Consider the following 17934-nt stretch of genomic DNA (forward strand, 5'->3'; position numbering starts at 1 on the left):
TTTTTCTCTCCTAGATTCATTCACCAATAAATTAAAAAACAGAAAAAGAAAACGAAAAAGTGGTAATAACTTTTTTTTTTGTGGCTACGTTTTTATTTAAGGTTTTTTCCTAGATTGTTTAGAAGTGTTTATATAATTTATTTGCACACACGTTTGAGAGGGTTATGAAAATAGTTCACTCCATATTAATGAAATTTTCAAGGTAAAGGGACACGTAGCTTGCATAAAAAATAGTTAATTCTTATTTTTCTTTAATTATAGAATCAATTGATACATGAACGATACTTATGTTATTCATAAGCACTTGTCGAAAAGATTGTTGTGGATTTCAAGTTCTTACAACGTTGGATGTGTGCTATTACATTTTTATCATTTTTCATATTTTAGACCCAGCATAATTCCACATTGGGCTCTTCAACAGTGACAAAAGTCAATAATTCAACATTGGGCCTCAGACCAATTTTTGTGGGCTGGACAAAGGTTTTGGGTTTCACCAGTATGAGAATTTTCTTTCTGCACTCCAACAAAGATGACAGTATTCCTTTTACTAATCTCGGCCAGAAACAATGCTGAAACTCATAATATGCTTTCATCTGCGGAGTATTTAAGTTTTTAACAAACTTTTCTTATTCTAATTTAATAATTTTACTTAAAAACACGTATTTTAGGTCAGTATTATAAGGTAAATATACCATATAAAACTAACCTAATCAACTAATGTTTTATGCATAGAAATAAAGTAGTTATATTTATTTCCTCCAAAAATGATTTAGAACAAAACTGGGGGAGGGATATATAAAACATGAGGAAACTGATTTGTACAGATAAAAATTCATTGCAGTGTTACATTCCCTGAAATGTTGTAAAATAAAACAAAAGAATGTCATCATACAAACAAAGCAACTGGCATTATTGCTCCATTATCCGTGTAAGGTTGATGATTACAAAATACAAACCCAAAAAAAATAATATAAAAATAGCTCTCTCTGTCCATCTAAAAAATTGAAAAAATATTAAAAAAATAAAAAATATGAACAATCACTCTTTATACCTTCTGAATAACACATTGTTTATTTTCTACTCCCACTTCTACGTTTCACGTCAACTGGAGCCGGTTGCCTTCCTGTTCGATGTGGGACGCCATTTGACTGTTTCAATGACGGTGAAGGACCCAAAGGAGAAGAATGAACACCATTCTTACTGCAAAATTCAAAATATACTATTATCACCAAACAGTACAAATAAAAATAATCTGAAATAGGCTATGTTATACTACCATATCACTTTTGCATTACCTCAACTCGGGGCTTTTCGCTGACTTAGAGATAGATCTTGTAGTCTTTGATCCAATTCCACTGGTCATGCTGCTGAGTTTGGAATGATTAAATTGCCAAAGCAAGTCAGGTTCCGAGGAATCACTGGTGGCAGCATCAAGCTCATCCGTGTCATCTGAACCCGCAATGTTAAACTGGTTGCCTCCTATGAACATGTTGTAAGATTGTTCTGAGTACATTTTGGGAGAATCTTTAAGATATTTCTGATAAAAGGCCTCAGATAAGTTTCCATTGCTTGTTTGCCAACACCCCAAGAGGTTCTCAGTTTTGTTTACATCTTGCTTGTTGTTGACCATGACCTTATCAACCCATTCTCCAGAACCAGATTCTTTGTCATCCTCCCCATAGTTTTGTCCAAGACTATTGTTCACCGGAGGCCACGGTGGTGAATTTGCTGATATCTCATCAAAGTCAAAGCTCTGAGTTTTGTGCCTCACTGTAGTATTACTTTGAACCTGCAGCATGAAGTAATCAAATTCCATCTCAGTTTAACATGGAACAGTTTTTGCATGATCTAGTCAATGCTATGAAGTCATGTTAGTTGTCCAATGCCATGATAATCAGTAAAATTATGCATACCTCTATATTGCCAACCTCCACCATTGGTCGCCGGCATCCAAGCTGATCCCCAGTGTCAGGAACTTGGTAAGGTGAAAGCTCAATACCCTTTGTCCTGTATTTTTCGGAGCTGCTGCATAAAGAATGTTCTGATTCTCCTTCCTTTCTTGCTAGTGCTGCCTTAAGGCTTGCAATCTGAAACGTAATTCAGTAGTTTTTTAGATTTGATTGGACTGAAAACGATTGTTACGAAGAGAACTACAAAATTTAGATTTGACCATCAACCTGTTCTTTGAGCTCTTTAACATCTGAACTATCTTTGTTTACTCTAGCAGCACCAAGTTCAACTGTGGCAACTCTTTCAGCAAATTTTAAGGTACTAATTGTTTCTCCAATAGCATCACTCTCTGGACTTATGTGAACAAACATTAGTGTCTTTGCCTGTCCTCCTGAAACAATCCAACCAACACTATCAGACAGAATTCAAACGAATTGTGTTTCTAAGGAACAGAAAAAAAATATATGGCTGGCAAACCAACTTCTTAAACCTTACCAAGTGAATCTTGGAGTAGTTGTGTGAGTTTACTGTTTCTGTAAGGTACATGTGAGTTTTTCTGAGCGAGGGAAGCAATGACATCACCCAGAGCTGAAAGAGATTTGTTAATATGCTGTGCCTCTTTCAGTCTATCTCCTGTGGCCTCGGATTTATCCACCCTCTCACTTCCTGCTAAGTCAACCAAATGCATGCATCCACGAAGGATAGCTCCAGTTGTCAAATCTCTTCCTTGAACATGAACAGTCAAGCAACTGCCACGTTGATATTTGAAATAATACAATTGTTAGCTGTGTCCAAGACATAACATGACAAAAAGGTGAGTAGGATACACCATACCTATGAGATCGGCTACTGCGGTCATTAAGAGCTGTTGCTCCAACTGCACGGTTCCTTTGACCAAGGTTCATTAGTTCAATCACATCAATAGTTGATGATACAGGGACAAGGCTTGCATCTGGAACGCTGAGTCCTTTCTGAGAACTACTTCGAATCTCCAATGTATTAACAGTTAAGGGCAGCAAAGAAATCAATGGCATGTATGTTCTAGAATGGTATCAATAGTTGATACTGCATCACATTTAAAACTTGTTTTCATTTGTTAAGAGCAGCAATCAACGCAATGTACTGTAATTTCTGAGATCATACAAAAATAAAACAGATAGCACTTCATAATTGTGTACAAAACGAAAGAGAATCAAATATACTGGTAAAGGATATCTTTTGTTTGTTCCATCAGTGACCAAAAGATCCCTGACTTGTTCATTGTAAATCTCAATCATTTGAACAGAAACGTCGTATTGGAAAGTGTCCTTTCTTTGATCTGCTATAAGAAACAAATCGCTTAGAGCCCTGTAATTTACACCTTGGCTTTTCTCTGTGATTTCTTTTGGTCCAGTCTACATGTTAAAAGCATAAATCAGTAAAAGATCATTAATTTTTTTTTTCTTTCTAGAGAAAATTCCAAATGGATGTGGATCCTACCATAGTGTAAGTTTTTCCTGATCCTGTTTGACCATATGCAAATATGCAAACATTATAGCCATCAAGAACAGATCTAACGAGTGGCTGCATGTCTAAGAAGACCTCAGCTGAAACAAAAGAGAGAAATTTATGATCATACTAAACAATAGAAATCTTGTAGATAAGTGAAAGCAAAAAGAAAAAACCAACCTTGGGTTGCAGATGGTCCAAAGATTTTGTTGAAGTTGAAGGACCTGCGTCCCTTCCCATTTTTTGAAGGAATGTTAACTGTGAGAGTTCCATCATCTATATTTTCCACTGCGCTCAAATGGTTTGATTGTCCAGGAAAGAATGGTCTTACTCGACAGTAAACCCTAATACTCCCTGATGAAACAGATTTACTCATATTAATTCAATTCCGGGGTTAAAAAATCACAAAGTCATAAAAACGAAGACCAAAAGCAACAAGAAAGCAGTAATCTTTATACCCTTAAGATCCTGGACTTGATTGTATAGCTTGCGATTTTCTTCAAGAACTCTGTGATATCCAGAAGCAGCGTGAGCTAAGCCATGAACGTGCATCCCTAGAAAGGAAAACAAATAAGTTAAATAAGATGTCGTGTTTCATCCACCAATCACAAGGCAAACAAAGGAAGTAGGAGAAAAATAGTAGAAGCTTAAAATGAATTAATCACTATCCTTACCAAGATTGGAGAACTCCTCACGAAATTTCATTTGCATGAACTGCATACCAGATTTTGTGGTGTGAAGAGTATGTCTTAGCTCCTACAATAACACAATAAATGAGATATTAACTACTGTATTAAGAAATTGCAAAGATTAAACTATGATAAGTATCATCATTGATTCTGTACTTGAATTTCTCTTTGCTGCTGATCAAAGAGCATTTTCTGCTTCAGAAGTTGTCTTTGCGATTCCTCATCAGCAAATAGATTTTTATGATTGCGATCCTCTTTTTTTGATACCATAGCATTAACTTGACTTTTATGAATGCCATCTTCTTTTTTCGTTACCACATGAATCTTCTTCTCCCCCTAATCGAAAAATATGTGGTTATAAGAATTATAGCATTTTCAAGTATCATGAAGGTCCTGGAATATGTCAAACACTAGCCATGTTACCTTTTTATCTGCCACAACAGACCCATTGCTCTGAGAAACAGGATCAATCGAAGTTACTTTTGCCTGGGAAGTTACAAGATAGTGAAGAAAATCAAGAACAGCTTGTCAACAAAGTCAAATTAAGTAAGAACCAGTAGGTAAAATTATCATACCTTTTCACCTTGGGTTGCAATGCGTTGTTCAAACTCCTCTACAACCTTACTCAAAACAGATTCAACCAACTGTTCCATGGACAAGAAAAATATTAAAAACTAGCTTTAAAGGCACTCTTGCTCTTAGTATTATGAATGACTAAAACAAACTGAAGCAGCAGATGTGTAGTAAGTAACAGTAATGTGAATGTGATATTGTTTCACAAGAATGTTATAATTTTCTATAAAGCATTTTATCTTAATATGGACTTATTTTCAATAAGACACAACTTAGCTAGTAAAGTTGTGATGAAATTTAGCTGTGAAACATGTAGAGCTACTTGCTATCTTACCGATGGAACTTCTTCTGGCTTCTTATCCGATAGAATCGCACGAACAAGCGAACTCAAAGAATGGGAACCAGACTGCAATTACAGAAATATAAAAAAAAAAAAAAAAAAAATCGGTTGGTTATTCTTTCGGTTCAACTAGACAAATCCAGAGCAGGTACTACCAAAAACCAAGTGTACCTACCATTTTGTCAGAGTCTACGTCAGAACTAAGAACTGTGAGATGTTTATCATTGATCGATGAAGTTCTTGACAAGGAATTAGTAAATGGGTCTGAGTTTTTCCTAACAAAAGATTTGGCAGACACAGTGGGTTTGAGATTTCCACCAAATTTCCACACGCCATTTGCCCCGCTCATTTTCCATTCACAATAGGACTTCAGGGCCAACACGCTATTGACAATCCTAGACGATTTTCCTCCCTAAGATAACAAATAATTCAATACAGAACAAAAAAACTTGTGTCATTAACAATTGAATTAACCATGATAGAATCGATAACTTGTATTCACATACTTGTTCCAGATCAGATGCCTCAAAGGTAGGAAGTCCAATTTCTTGGACAGCCACCAGGAAATTCCTCACGTTCTCAAAATACTGATATGCCGTTAATGGTGCCCCATCAGGGATCGATGCAGAATCAACAGGACTCTCCACAACCTTAAAATAAGAATACAATGTAAACAAACACTTACCGGAACATTAGAAAATCAAACTAAACAATGATCTAACCCACCTTGGGAACAGCTCCGGATTGAACTTTATTAATAACGTTACAGAGAATAATCCCACTTCTCAAACCAAGTCTAAACTCTTCCTCAGAGGGCTCTGCTGGTAAATCTTTAGCCGCAACTACTCCAACCATTTTTCTCAACCACCCCGCTGCCTCATATCTTCTTGATGCTGCACGGTAAAGAACTTTCCGTTTCAGGGTATTTGGTGATTGATAATTTGAAACAAAATTCAGATACTTTTTCTTTCAAACAATTTGAAAGTAAATCATCATACAAAAAAAACAAACACTTTCACATTAAAAGATTAACTTTCACTCGTTACTATTAATATCAGAGTTATAAGCAAATCCAAAACTGAATTTTGAAGGAAGCCCAGAAAAAATAACGGGAAAGTACCAGCTTCTTCTGCTTTCCTGGATTCCAAATCAAGATCTTTGAGGCGAGGACCGTGCTGCTGAAGCACGTCCTCCACCACTGATGCCACAGAAAAGAACAACGCCTCCTCTGCCGCCATAACATGAACACGAGAGAGTGTTGTTAACAATGATGTTGATGTCCCCGGCCACTGACCAAGAAGGTCATCTACATTGCACAATCCGATCCATCGGGTGGAGGAGGAGGAGAAAGCTGGATTGGAATTGAAGAGAGAAAGAAAAGAACAGAACAGAAAAAAGAAAAAGAAAAAGAATGTGATGTGAGAAACAAGAAGAAGGAAGAAAGAATGAAAGAAAAGAACAAGGATTTAAAAGCGTGTGATCGTTTTGTCTCTGATATGGTGCTTGTTGATGATGCTATTTCATTGAGTGTTGTTGACATATGTTTCCATGTTAGTTCCATTATATTTACCTTTCGCTTTTCTTCTCTTTTCTTTTTCTTCTGCCTCTTGCAGATACAAAGTATAGCATCACCATTTCTGTATTCAAATGCCCTTTATACTCTCTACTCTTTCCTCTTCCCTTTCTCATTACCCCGCACCTCAACTCCGAACCTACTCCCATACCTCACTCTTTCAAACTTTATATCACTAAAATTAACATTTCTGTTTTTTCCCAACCCTCACTTCGCTTCTAAGCGCGTGAACTTCTCACTCCTCCTTTTTTTTATAACAAAAATACATTTCTTTTTAATGTTTAACTTAAAAAATTAACTAAACGTCGACTTAATATCACGGCTTAAAATATCAAAATGAAATTTTAAACTTAAGAAATTATTAAACTGACATCCTAAATATGGTAATTTAAAGCTTTTTCTAAACCGCTCGTTGACGTTTAGTGATAATAGTTCCAATTCTAATATTTATTTTGAGTTTTGCAAGAATCTTGTTTTAACTGTGCATTTATAGTTAGTGATTATAGTTATTCCGATTTTAATTCCTTCATTTAGTTGTACTCTTGATTAGAAACAAAACGTCTTTTACAGATGACAATTTTTTTCTTTAAATAATTAAAGACAGTTATATATCCACGATTCGAATTTAAGACCACTTAATAAGTGAAAATAACCCTACATTAGTTAAGCCTTGATGTACACCCGGAATAGACAATTGTGTAGTTAATTGGTAGACTTTTTAAGTATTTCATAATGGTCAAAAGAATATAGTAACTATTTTACATTAGAAAATTATATTTTCACTCTTAATTTTTCACTATTATTTTTTATTCTCTTACATTGTAAACTATTGATTGTTTTAAAAAAAAATAGAGATTAATCAATAATTCATATTAAGTAAAAAAAGTAAAAAAAATAGTTATAATTTATATTAGTATCCAAAACTTAAGTTTAGCAAATTTAGGATCTTAAAATTGTAACTTTTCCGTATAAAAAATAAAATTTATAAAGAAAAAGTGAATGGTTTAGATTTTGTTTGTCTTGAAAAGATGTGTTGAGTGTAGATCGGTGGTGATTTATGTTGGATACTAGTGTGCCTAAAAGGGATATTATGGTTGGATTTTAGGATCCAACGGAAAAAGAATGTGGCAGCTAGATCTTCTCTGCACACATTTGCTTCAACTTCCAGATTAATCACTCCCTCATTTATTTTCTGATGCTTCTGTACTGTTGCAGTGAAGAAACAAATACCAAGGGAAAGAGACCAATGATAATTTCTCAAAAGTAAACCCAATGCAATCTTGGTGATGTTGTTTAACCAATTAAAGTAATACTTAACTTTGGTTACATGAAAAATGTCAATGATTTACATGATGCTTTAATTTTGGTAATATTATCAAGTGCCCAGACCAACCATTTGCTGTTAATAATGATACTTTGATTTAGGGTCATTATTATCATAAGCTTTTTTTTTTTTTTTCTTTTTCCTGTTTCATTGAGACTCATGAACTTGTCCTCATTCTCACCACCAACTTTATCAAAAACCGACTTGGTCTCATGAATACTTGCCATCCCTAATTATTTTGTTGTCTTTGATTCCAAGTTTCGAGCTTCAGGATTACGTACAAAAGGAAAGACATAAACGTTGTTGCAGGCATAAAGAATGGGTTTGGGGCATGACCCAGTCTTGTTGTATTGGTTGTCAGATGTAACCTTTTTATTCTTAAACAAATCGAGGTGTATAATTTAAGAGTTAAGGGAATTATGAGAATTGTCAGGAATAATTACTGTATTTTTGAGATATTATCTATTTTTTTTTGTTACGATTTTAATTTTAAAAAATGTATTAAAAATAAGAGGAAAAAAAGATATATTTAAACTGTATTTGATCTTAATTTTTAAATAACGTGAAGTTTATTAGATATACTGAAAAAAAAATAGAAAATACTTAAAAATGTCAATTCAAATCAAAAGATAAAATTATCAAAGATTAAGTTGTTAAAAATTAAAATTAATCATTTTTTTCTTATTCTATGGTTCTACATAATGCAGGAATGAGTAATGAAGTAAAGCAGAAATAGAATAATGGAGAAAAGAAAAGTGAAATGCCATCTATTGCCTAACTTAAAGGAATAAAAACGCTCCTTTAGGGTTCAAAAAATAATTATTCGTATGTAGCTGCTAAAAAACCGTGTCAGAGGATGGGAGTGGTTGGGTTTGTTTGTTGGGTCAAGGATGTGTTTTATAAAACTTAAAACATTGAAAAAGTTATTTTTAGTTAAAAAAATAAAAATTATTAGCCGAAAGTTGTTCATCTTTAGAATTAAAAATATTTACTAATTATTAGGCTGTCCAACAAATATAAATTCTGCAAAAGGATTTGTATTTTGTATGTATAAATTGTTCGTAATTCCTTTTAGAATTGTGCATTTCATAATATGTATGTTATTCATCAGTAATCCCCAGTGATTGAAATATGAAATTATAAACATTGCTTTTCTAGTAATAATAAAGATTAAAATAGCTTTAAATAAATTTCCCCATAAAGATTTATAAAAGAGAAAGTGTTTTATATTTATATATAAGTTTAATTTATTTATCTTTTTGTTATTTTTTGTAAAAATAATTTGTTCAAATATATATGAGGATTTTGTTCTGAGAGATTAATTAAAGAACAAGTTAGCGAAAAGATTCGTAATAGTAAGTGAGTGAAGTGTGTTTGGTGCAGTTAAGTTTAGAAGTAAAAAAGTTTGAAAGCAAAGATTGATAAGTTTGACATAATATATTATAATATGAATGTATTAGTAACTTGTAAATGAATATAATTTGGTAGAATTTCTCTTTCTGTTAGTGCAATGGTTGTTGGGGAACAATTATCTTCGCAGACTTCAAATTAAAATGGAAATAGTGAAACACAATGTAACAACTATACATCAATTCTCTGTGCCCTTTTCATCTATATATACAATCAAAGTATTAGTAAAAACTACATAGGTATCAGTTTTTAGATCGGGATGAATTAAATTATATTTTTATTTTTTATTTAACCACTCAATAAATTTAATTGTTATTAAGTTAATATACGGGGTTGAGTAATTTCAAGAATATTTATTAATAAAAAAATAAATATTTATAATACATTTTAATAATTATAGGTTAACTATTAAAATATAAAATTCTTTCTTATACTAAAATGATTAGATAGATAGTTTTTTATTGTATATTTGTTATGTAGCCCATTTTTTTTTATTTTGAAATGCATCAATTCTTTGTTGTTTAAATTCTAATCAAAGCGTGTGTGTGTATATATATATATATATATATATATATATATATATATATATATATATATATATATATATATATATAATTCTTATTATTGTTGTTATTTTAATTTTTTAAAAATTTATTAAAAATATATTTTAACACAAAATACTTTAATTGTTTTATAGAAATTAATTTTAATTAAGCATTAAGTGTCATGTAAATTCAGATACTTTTAATTAAGTACTATTAAGAAAAATATTTCATTAGTTGTTTATAATTTTTTATTTATTTTTTATCTAAATATTCAGTCACTTGACTTTTGTTCATGAAATGAACATTATTTTAGCTATATTTCCAACTCACTAATTATTTTGTCTATTTTTTCTATAATTTTTTAAGTCTTCGGTTAATTCATTTTCTTTCTTTCATTTTTAGAATGAGTTGAGGTAGTAGGAACGAGAGAATAGAAAATAAAAGAAGAAGAAAAAAAGAAAAAAAAAGATGGAAGGTGAAGAAAAATAAAATGAGATAGATGTAATAAATTTAGTAAAAATTTGTTAAATGGTATATTTATTAAATGATCAAAATGTCTCTGTAGTTACAAATTAATTTTGATTAATTATTAAATTAAAAAGTTATTATTATTAACATTATATATAAAAAACAAATTGTTTTATGTTTATTAATATTATTGTAATTATTACTGCTTATTATTTATATACTAACTATTTATTTTACAATTATTTTTATGTTAATTTTACATAAATAAGATTATGATTATTTGCATAATATTTTAGTTTTTCCTCCAATCTAAATATATAAATCAATCACATTGGCTATGCTTATGACCTATGAGGCTATGAGTTGTATCTGAAACGTATCATACATCAACACTCTAGTACGATGAGTTGTACAATATGTATGAGTGAAGAGACTAATTTAATTTTTTTTCTATAAAATAATTTTGACCTTATTTTAATATAATATTAATAAAAATAAATATAATGATTTTTTAAAACTTACAAATATATAAATTTATTGCATAAGTCTCTATAATGATTATATATTTTTATTTCTATTTTTTGAATATTAGATAGATGAAATTTTTTTTTATTGTCTTAAAGTTTTGGGTTGAGAGTGATGTCAATGTTTTATGTGATTGGACTCGATCTCCTCTATAGACCTAACAATAATATGCTTACACTATTATATTTGATTAATTTTTTAATTTTATAGATAATTTTGAGCACATAGATATTGTTTCGGGTGTAGGGACCAAGCACCTACGATAAACACTTAAATTATCTTTTTTCTCCTCTTGTCTGACGTCCTCCTTAACGAGCTTATACAGTTCTTTCTCTTGCTGCTCGGTCATCCAGTCAAGCTCTTTTCGGATCCGCCCATAGTTAACATCCAGGTCCTGCATTTCCCTCTGTAGCTCGGCTCTCCTCCTGTTCGGCTGGTCGGGCGATCGGGGTACCTGTCTAAAAGGCTCTGATGCTTAAGTCAGTTTAAGACTGATCGGTAGGTAGCAGTAAATGCTGTAATAAAATGCGAGTTGAAGGTGTTTACCAACCTACATTGAGCTTTTATTTATAGTTTTTGGTTTGGGCATGTGATTAGGGTTTCTTAATCATGGCCCAATTGCGTTTTAAACCTGATTATTGATCCAAGTTTTGGTGTGGCCGCCCGACCGATGGGTTGTGCGTCCTGTCGGTTGTCTTCATAAATGAGGGTCCACCTGACCGATGGTCCTTGGTCCGCCTGACCGATGATCTGACTGTAGGTCATACTGTACAGATATTGATCGGTAATTTAAATATTTCACAATGATCAAATGTACATATTATATTCATATGTCTCACACTTTTTAGACTATAAAAGTTGAATTATCTGTATCCATATCATGTATCTCTTACATAAGTTATGGCTTGTGAATAAGTCGAATGTATTAATAGATGATATTATGTCTATTATAGGAGTAAAGTAAGGATATATAAATAAATACAAAGTTTTAGCTAACTTTTTTTCTTTCTTTCCTTCGTGTTTTCTCACAAATGTCGGGTGGAGAAGAAAATATTCTAAATGTCATATAATTAGTGTATATTTGAGTGGGAAAAAAGAATCCGCATCTTTGTACACATTACTCATGAGAAAACAATTAGAGTATAATAGATAAAATAAAGAAAATTGGAGGAATGAACTAATAGAAATCAAATAAATATTAGTAACCATCTAATCATTCATCTAAGATAAAAGATTTATAAATATTTTTAATGAAAAAGCAAATTTATAGTAAGATATACTATTCATTATTGATTTTTTTTTTCACCTCTCTAGTATGTGGTGAGGGTAAACTTAGAGTGTTAACACAGTCACAAGTTCTGCTTTCCCCTTCGTTTGAGTGCAAGGATAATACAATTCTTTGAAATATCACCGAAAGCAAAATATTTGAGAGGAATGAGAATGAGATGACTGGCTACCCAAGAAATAAAATAAAGAGAAGGGCATAGTTGTGAATTAAAAAGAAGAAGTGAGAAGCATACTTAACGTTCGAAAAATTCAAATCCCTGGTTCGGAACCATAGCATTAGGTTTGGGAAGGCCCACGAGCGCGTCTTAAAAGGGACCCACTTTACCTACAGTCACCGGTCATTCAACAAAAATGATCGGACGGCAAATTAACTCAAGTAAGCCATCCTATTTCTCCACGTGGCAAACTCCAATTGGCAACATGCTACCGAGTCAACCCGGACTAAACTGCCCAAATTACTGTATATTTATTGCCCATTCCATTGACATTATATAAGCGCATGTATACTGATCATAAATAATTTAGTTAAATTACACTTTTTCTTAAAATAAATTGTTAACGTAAATAAAAATTTTAAAAAATTATGTTAATTTTCTTTATCCATTTAAAAGAGTATGAAATTATGTTTATAATAAGCAACATTAAATGAATGTGAAACTTTACCTCTTTTTCTTTCTTTTGGGAATTGAAAGCAGAATTAGAGAATAACATACACATATGGGACCTGCAGAATGGTTGAATAATGATCACTCTTGTTTCCTAATTAAAGGTGTTTAGTTTTGTATTATAATTTTGAAACACTAATAAACATAAGAAAAGTTGTCAAGTGCAGTTATTATTGAAAGGGTAAAGTTTGCATGTTATTGCCTTTTTCTTTATGACTTTCACATGTTAAGTGAGCCCACTATATCATATGAATTCTCTTTCTGAACTTCACATCACATTCCGCTGCAAAATATCATATGAATTTCTCAAGATGGCCAACCACATCATACATTGGATGCACATGCATCTTCATTTTTTCAAAACAAATACAAATTTTTTTTACTAATTAATATTTTCTCCCAACTCAAATTTTGATGCACTTTTAATGTACGCATATCTAAATTAATCTTTTTTCTTTAGAAATCAGTAAACATTTGAATTTGTTTACTGTAAAATGAAAACAAACGTGTATGTCAAAAATAGTTGCTAATTGATGATGACAGTGACTAGGATATTTGTTTAAAAATTAAAACGTTCGAAAGATCGGACAAATGTGTCAACATTATTACAATCCGGTTGGCGTTTTGTATTTATTTAAAAATTTTCAAATTGAAAGAAAACTCTGCTTGAATGTCACGATAATTCCAAGGAGAATTCGATAAATTATAATTTTTTTTCAATAAAAAAAAGTCTATGAATTCAGATTCAAATTCAAATTCAAATTTTGTTCTTATTATCACTAATAAAAATCCAATTAAATGAGTTTACTCACATGTACATATTAATTCTTTATTTTCTTCCGATGTAATTATTCTCGTACATTTGATAGTCTCACATCCTTTATAAATCGAGATCAAACATAATTTAAATATTTGATAGTCTCACATCCCTTATAAATCGAGGTCAAACGTAATTTAAATATTTTTACTTCCTTTCACCCTTCAAGATACTTTTTAAGAATAAAACTGTGATCAAACTTCAGGCTGCCCCCAAAGCAGACAATACCTATAAAATGTCGGAAGAGTAACTAAATTTTTGCCTTCAATTTATTGTTAGGAACAAGGCAATAAAGAAAAGAATAAAAGAGAGATAAATAGACAGATTTAAAGTGGTTCAGCATACAATGTGCATGCCTACTACACTAGGAAAGGTAAGGGTTCCAGGTAAAGCGTGTCCCGTTAAGAATAACGACGGTACAGAAAAGGGCAGAAAAGGAGTACTCGTATGTACCAATTGTTAGGAATCGAAACGTGAGTCTAAGTTCCACATTGATCAGAACTGAGAAAGTAGAGCACTATATAAGAATAAAGATCCATAAACTTATTGTCTTAAGGTTTTGGGTTGAGAGTGGTTTCAGTTCCTTATATGATTTGGCTCAGGTCTCATTGGTGTTATATCTGTATCCCTCCTTAATCCTAACATCTATGTGACCCCAAAATATAATAGTGGCTTTTTGGAGGATAACTTGGAGTTTGGTGAAAAAATCCCAGAAGGTAAAAAAAGATGAAGAGACTCATTTTTTTGCTTTTGAAGTTATGGCATTCATCAAAGTGATCATAACTGAAAGTAGTGTAGAGAAAAAAAGTGAAGAAAATTTGGCATATAATGATATTTTATAAACGAAAGCTAAGGCTAACCATTACTTTCATTATTCTTTGATTTGGTAGTGAAAGGTGTTGATGCGTTACCAAAATGTGCAGGTAGAGTAGGTGAGTTAAAACTCTGCGAGGGGAATGAAAAGGGTTCGTTGCACATTTAATTTTTAATTAATGGAATAATAATGGTCAAAATTCAAATACATTATGGTTCACAGAAGAAGGTCCCCATTTCATAACTTATATCAATTTCTTTTTCCCTAGGTTACCATGCTTGTATAAATTTAATTATATATTTATGCAGTGTAAATATTTACTGTTTTTTGTGAAAAATATATTAAATGTGACTTTTTAGTGTCTCTTTTTCTCTCGTATTTATAAGGCCAGATGCTTCACATCCTTTCATGATTGAGAAATTAAAAAAGAGGAGATATGTTTAGGAATTGAAAAATACTGAGCAATTATTATTAGAAAGTATTGAAAGTTTTCAATAAGTTATTTCATGAGTTTAGAGTGATGATTGTTGTTACAGATTGTGGCCATCACTTTGATCAAGATTTTAGGATTTAGTTGTTAAGGATATATATATATATATATATATATATATATATATATATATATATATATATATATATAGTATTTATTTTGTTCAGAAGAAGAAGTGTAGAATTTCATTTACTGAGATTTTTTTTAAATGGTTGACCCATCTTCCATCGCCAATTTAAAGACATTTATTTTTAATAACTCCAATGACTTTTTTATATTTACGTGAGATTTCGGCAGGTTTGATGTGACTTAAAATTACACATAACAAAATATGATAGGTTTATACTACGACTGTAAGAAAATAAAAAAAAAAGTAAATAAAAATATTATTTTTCACAAATTACTATCTTTTATATATATATATATATATATATACATATATATATATATATATATATATATATATATATCATGTCGAGGTACTCTCATAGGTGATTCGTTAGCGGTCCGATATCAGATGGAACAGAATGTCTAAAAAGGTTCGCTAGGATAAGCTCTAACTTAACTCTGATATCTTGTTAGAAGTGGACTTTAAACCTAACTCAACCTCACAAAACCGACTTGTAAAATGAGGATTACACTCATTTATATATTATGAATTTGTTTTATCTCTAGTCGAAGTGAAACTTTTAACATCGTGTAATAATTGATTATTGTAATAGCAATTTGGTTGGAATATTACTGAAAATTATAATCATATAAAAAGTTATTTGATAACAAAGTTTGGATCCGAAGGAGTGGAGGCTAATGCATGCTTAGTGTTGAATCTTGATGCTAAGTTATAGTAACGTGGTTTATATTGAGCACTGAGTTGTCTAATTATGGATCATGATTACCTGAATTTGCATAAGTTAATTGAAATTATTGTGATAAACAAAGGGTAAATCCGAAAAGGTATTTGTTATGTGATGAAAAGTTAAACACATGTTCCCCCTTTTAAAGAGTGGAAAAGATAGCATGCTTCGCAAGGAATTAGGAATGTGATGGAGACGTGTTTTTGTTTGGTCCTTTGATTTTGACAACTTAGCTTTGCCTAAAACCTCTCACAATCAATCTGCATATTCTTTCTTTAATAACATTATTTCACTCAAACCCTAATTTCACTTCCTACCATATGGCTATTCCTTTTCTTTTAAGAGAATAAAATTATTTTTCTGAAGAGAAATATAGTTAAATAAGTTGGGGTGCTAATTATACCTAAAGTTTATATAGACTATCAAGATATTACTTTTAACTGAAAATTTTAAGAAACTAGGTTTATGAATCTTTTAATTTATATAGTAGTCATTTTTTTTTTAACTTTTACTTAATATAAAACTTTTAACACGTGTGTTACTAGTTGCTAAAAAAACTTAAGTTGTCATTTTAGTTATATATCTACTATTGAAACTTTGGTATATTATATTTATTGTTTTAAAAGCATTGGATATGAATATTTTTATTTGAAGAATGCAATTCAATTGTTTATTCCTTATTCATTTTGTATTAAATGTTGTTATAAAAACAATCCTCCTATCAAAGGATTTTAAGTTCATGAAGTGTAAAATTTACTTAACTTATAATTGTAATATCTAACTAAGTGAATTGTTGAACTTCAATGGTTGATTATGTATATTGAATTTAATCAATTAATCACAAAAATTCTTGAGACATAATGCAAATTAAAAATCTTACAATTTTTTTTTTTTAATTTTTTTTCCTATTCCTCATGTAACATTCTCTTTCTCCCAACAACTTAATATTCGATTTTTTCCCTTACCATTTTTTATCAACTTTTTTTTTCTGTTTTGCATTTTCTTTATTCTTTTTTCCAAAAAAAAAAAAGTTAGTACACCTAAAAGAAATTGGTTGAATATTTTCTTTTCAACTTGGTAAGAGAAAAAGAAGAAGAGGGTTTATCAATATGTTTTCCCTAATTAGATCACATATAAATATAAAGTTATTATATTCTTTCTTTATTTTGGATGATTCATCATTAATGATTTTTTTTTCTTTTTCCTATCTTATCTAGTATGCCAACAAACTAAACTATTATTTCAATTTCTATTCCCTTTCTTTCATTTATATTACTTTCCTAATAATTAAGTATTTTACTATAGTCACTATAAACTTAATAAATTTACGATACACAAAAGATTAGAATCAATAATAAAACTATTTTATATTATCATTATATAGCCTTCTTTTTTGTATGTTAATTAAATATAAATTATTATAAGCTTAGGCCTAAGCATGTAAGTTCTTATAAAAAGGTGAGTAATAAAGGTGTTTATCCATATAAGTTTAAATGTAGTTATTTAATAATAATAATAATAATAATAAACGCATAAAAATAAATTTCAATATTCAACCGAAAGTTATCCCATAGAGCATGTGAGAGAAAGTTGTAGGTAAACTTATTTACTTACAAAACAGACTCGTTTGATTTGATGAAAAGAGTTAATTTTATCATATCAAAGAAATTATTTTATAATTTGCAGCGTTTCAATTTCATTTTTAAAATACTATTTAAGCTTAAAAAATCTTAAATTTTTTACAATTATTTCTTTTTTGTGTTTCCTTATATCATTTTACACTTAAAGATAATTTAATGTACTAGTCAGTTTTACCAAACATTATTTTAATCAGCTAACGTATTAGCCATTCATTAACTCAGGATTTTCACTTCCTACTAATATTTTAATTGTGAACTAACTTAACTAATTTTTCTAATCACATTCATACGCTGTTATTAATTAATACGGCAATCTGCATTCAACCAAGCTTAACCATTTATTGCATGTTTGGATATGCAAAATGGACTTTGCTGGATCTATTATATCAAAACTCCATCAAATTAGTCAGATCCTATTAAAACATTTGTAACTTCAATGAAATTAGGTCATATTATACTAAGAATATCAAAAAATATTTATT

At 30.5% G+C, this 17934-nt stretch overlaps 1 protein-coding gene across 1 annotated transcript; it reads right to left on the reverse strand.

The window, feature by feature from the left end:
* Positions 1-803: 803 nt before the first annotated feature.
* Positions 804-6750, reverse strand: LOC114192339 (kinesin-like protein KIN-14I). Its single transcript, XM_085674300.1, has 20 exons — positions 6611-6750; positions 6161-6391; positions 5767-5933; positions 5547-5690; positions 5216-5452; positions 5035-5106; positions 4703-4771; positions 4551-4613; positions 4284-4463; positions 4113-4194; positions 3897-3992; positions 3619-3792; positions 3430-3536; positions 3164-3344; positions 2785-2944; positions 2446-2699; positions 2178-2341; positions 1914-2087; positions 1296-1789; positions 804-1200 (listed from the first exon to the last, which is right to left on the reverse strand). The coding sequence occupies exons 2-20, from the start codon at positions 6276-6278 to the stop codon at positions 1071-1073; spliced, it is 3066 nt and encodes a 1021-aa protein (XP_085530426.1). The 5' UTR covers positions 6279-6391; positions 6611-6750; the 3' UTR covers positions 804-1070.
* Positions 6751-17934: the final 11184 nt, after the last annotated feature.

The sequence above is a fragment of the Vigna unguiculata genome, chromosome 1 (genome assembly GCF_037176805.1).
Source record: "Vigna unguiculata cultivar grain cowpea cultivar isolate G323 ecotype 2 chromosome 1, ASM3717680v1, whole genome shotgun sequence".
In the NCBI taxonomy this organism is placed as follows: Eukaryota; Viridiplantae; Streptophyta; class Magnoliopsida; order Fabales; family Fabaceae; genus Vigna; species Vigna unguiculata.

Coding starts and splice junctions, on each gene's coding strand:
- LOC114192339 (XM_085674300.1), bottom strand. CDS start 6,278: ATGGCGGCAGAGGAGGCGTTGTTCTTTTCTGTGGCATCAGTGGTGGAG. Junction 3,793..3,896: donor TCAAGTCCAGGATCTTAAGG/GTATAAAGATTA, acceptor CTGTTTCATCAG/GGAGTATTAGGGTTTACTGT. Junction 3,345..3,429: donor CAGGAAAAACTTACACTATG/GTAGGATCCACA, acceptor TTTAACATGTAG/ACTGGACCAAAAGAAATCAC.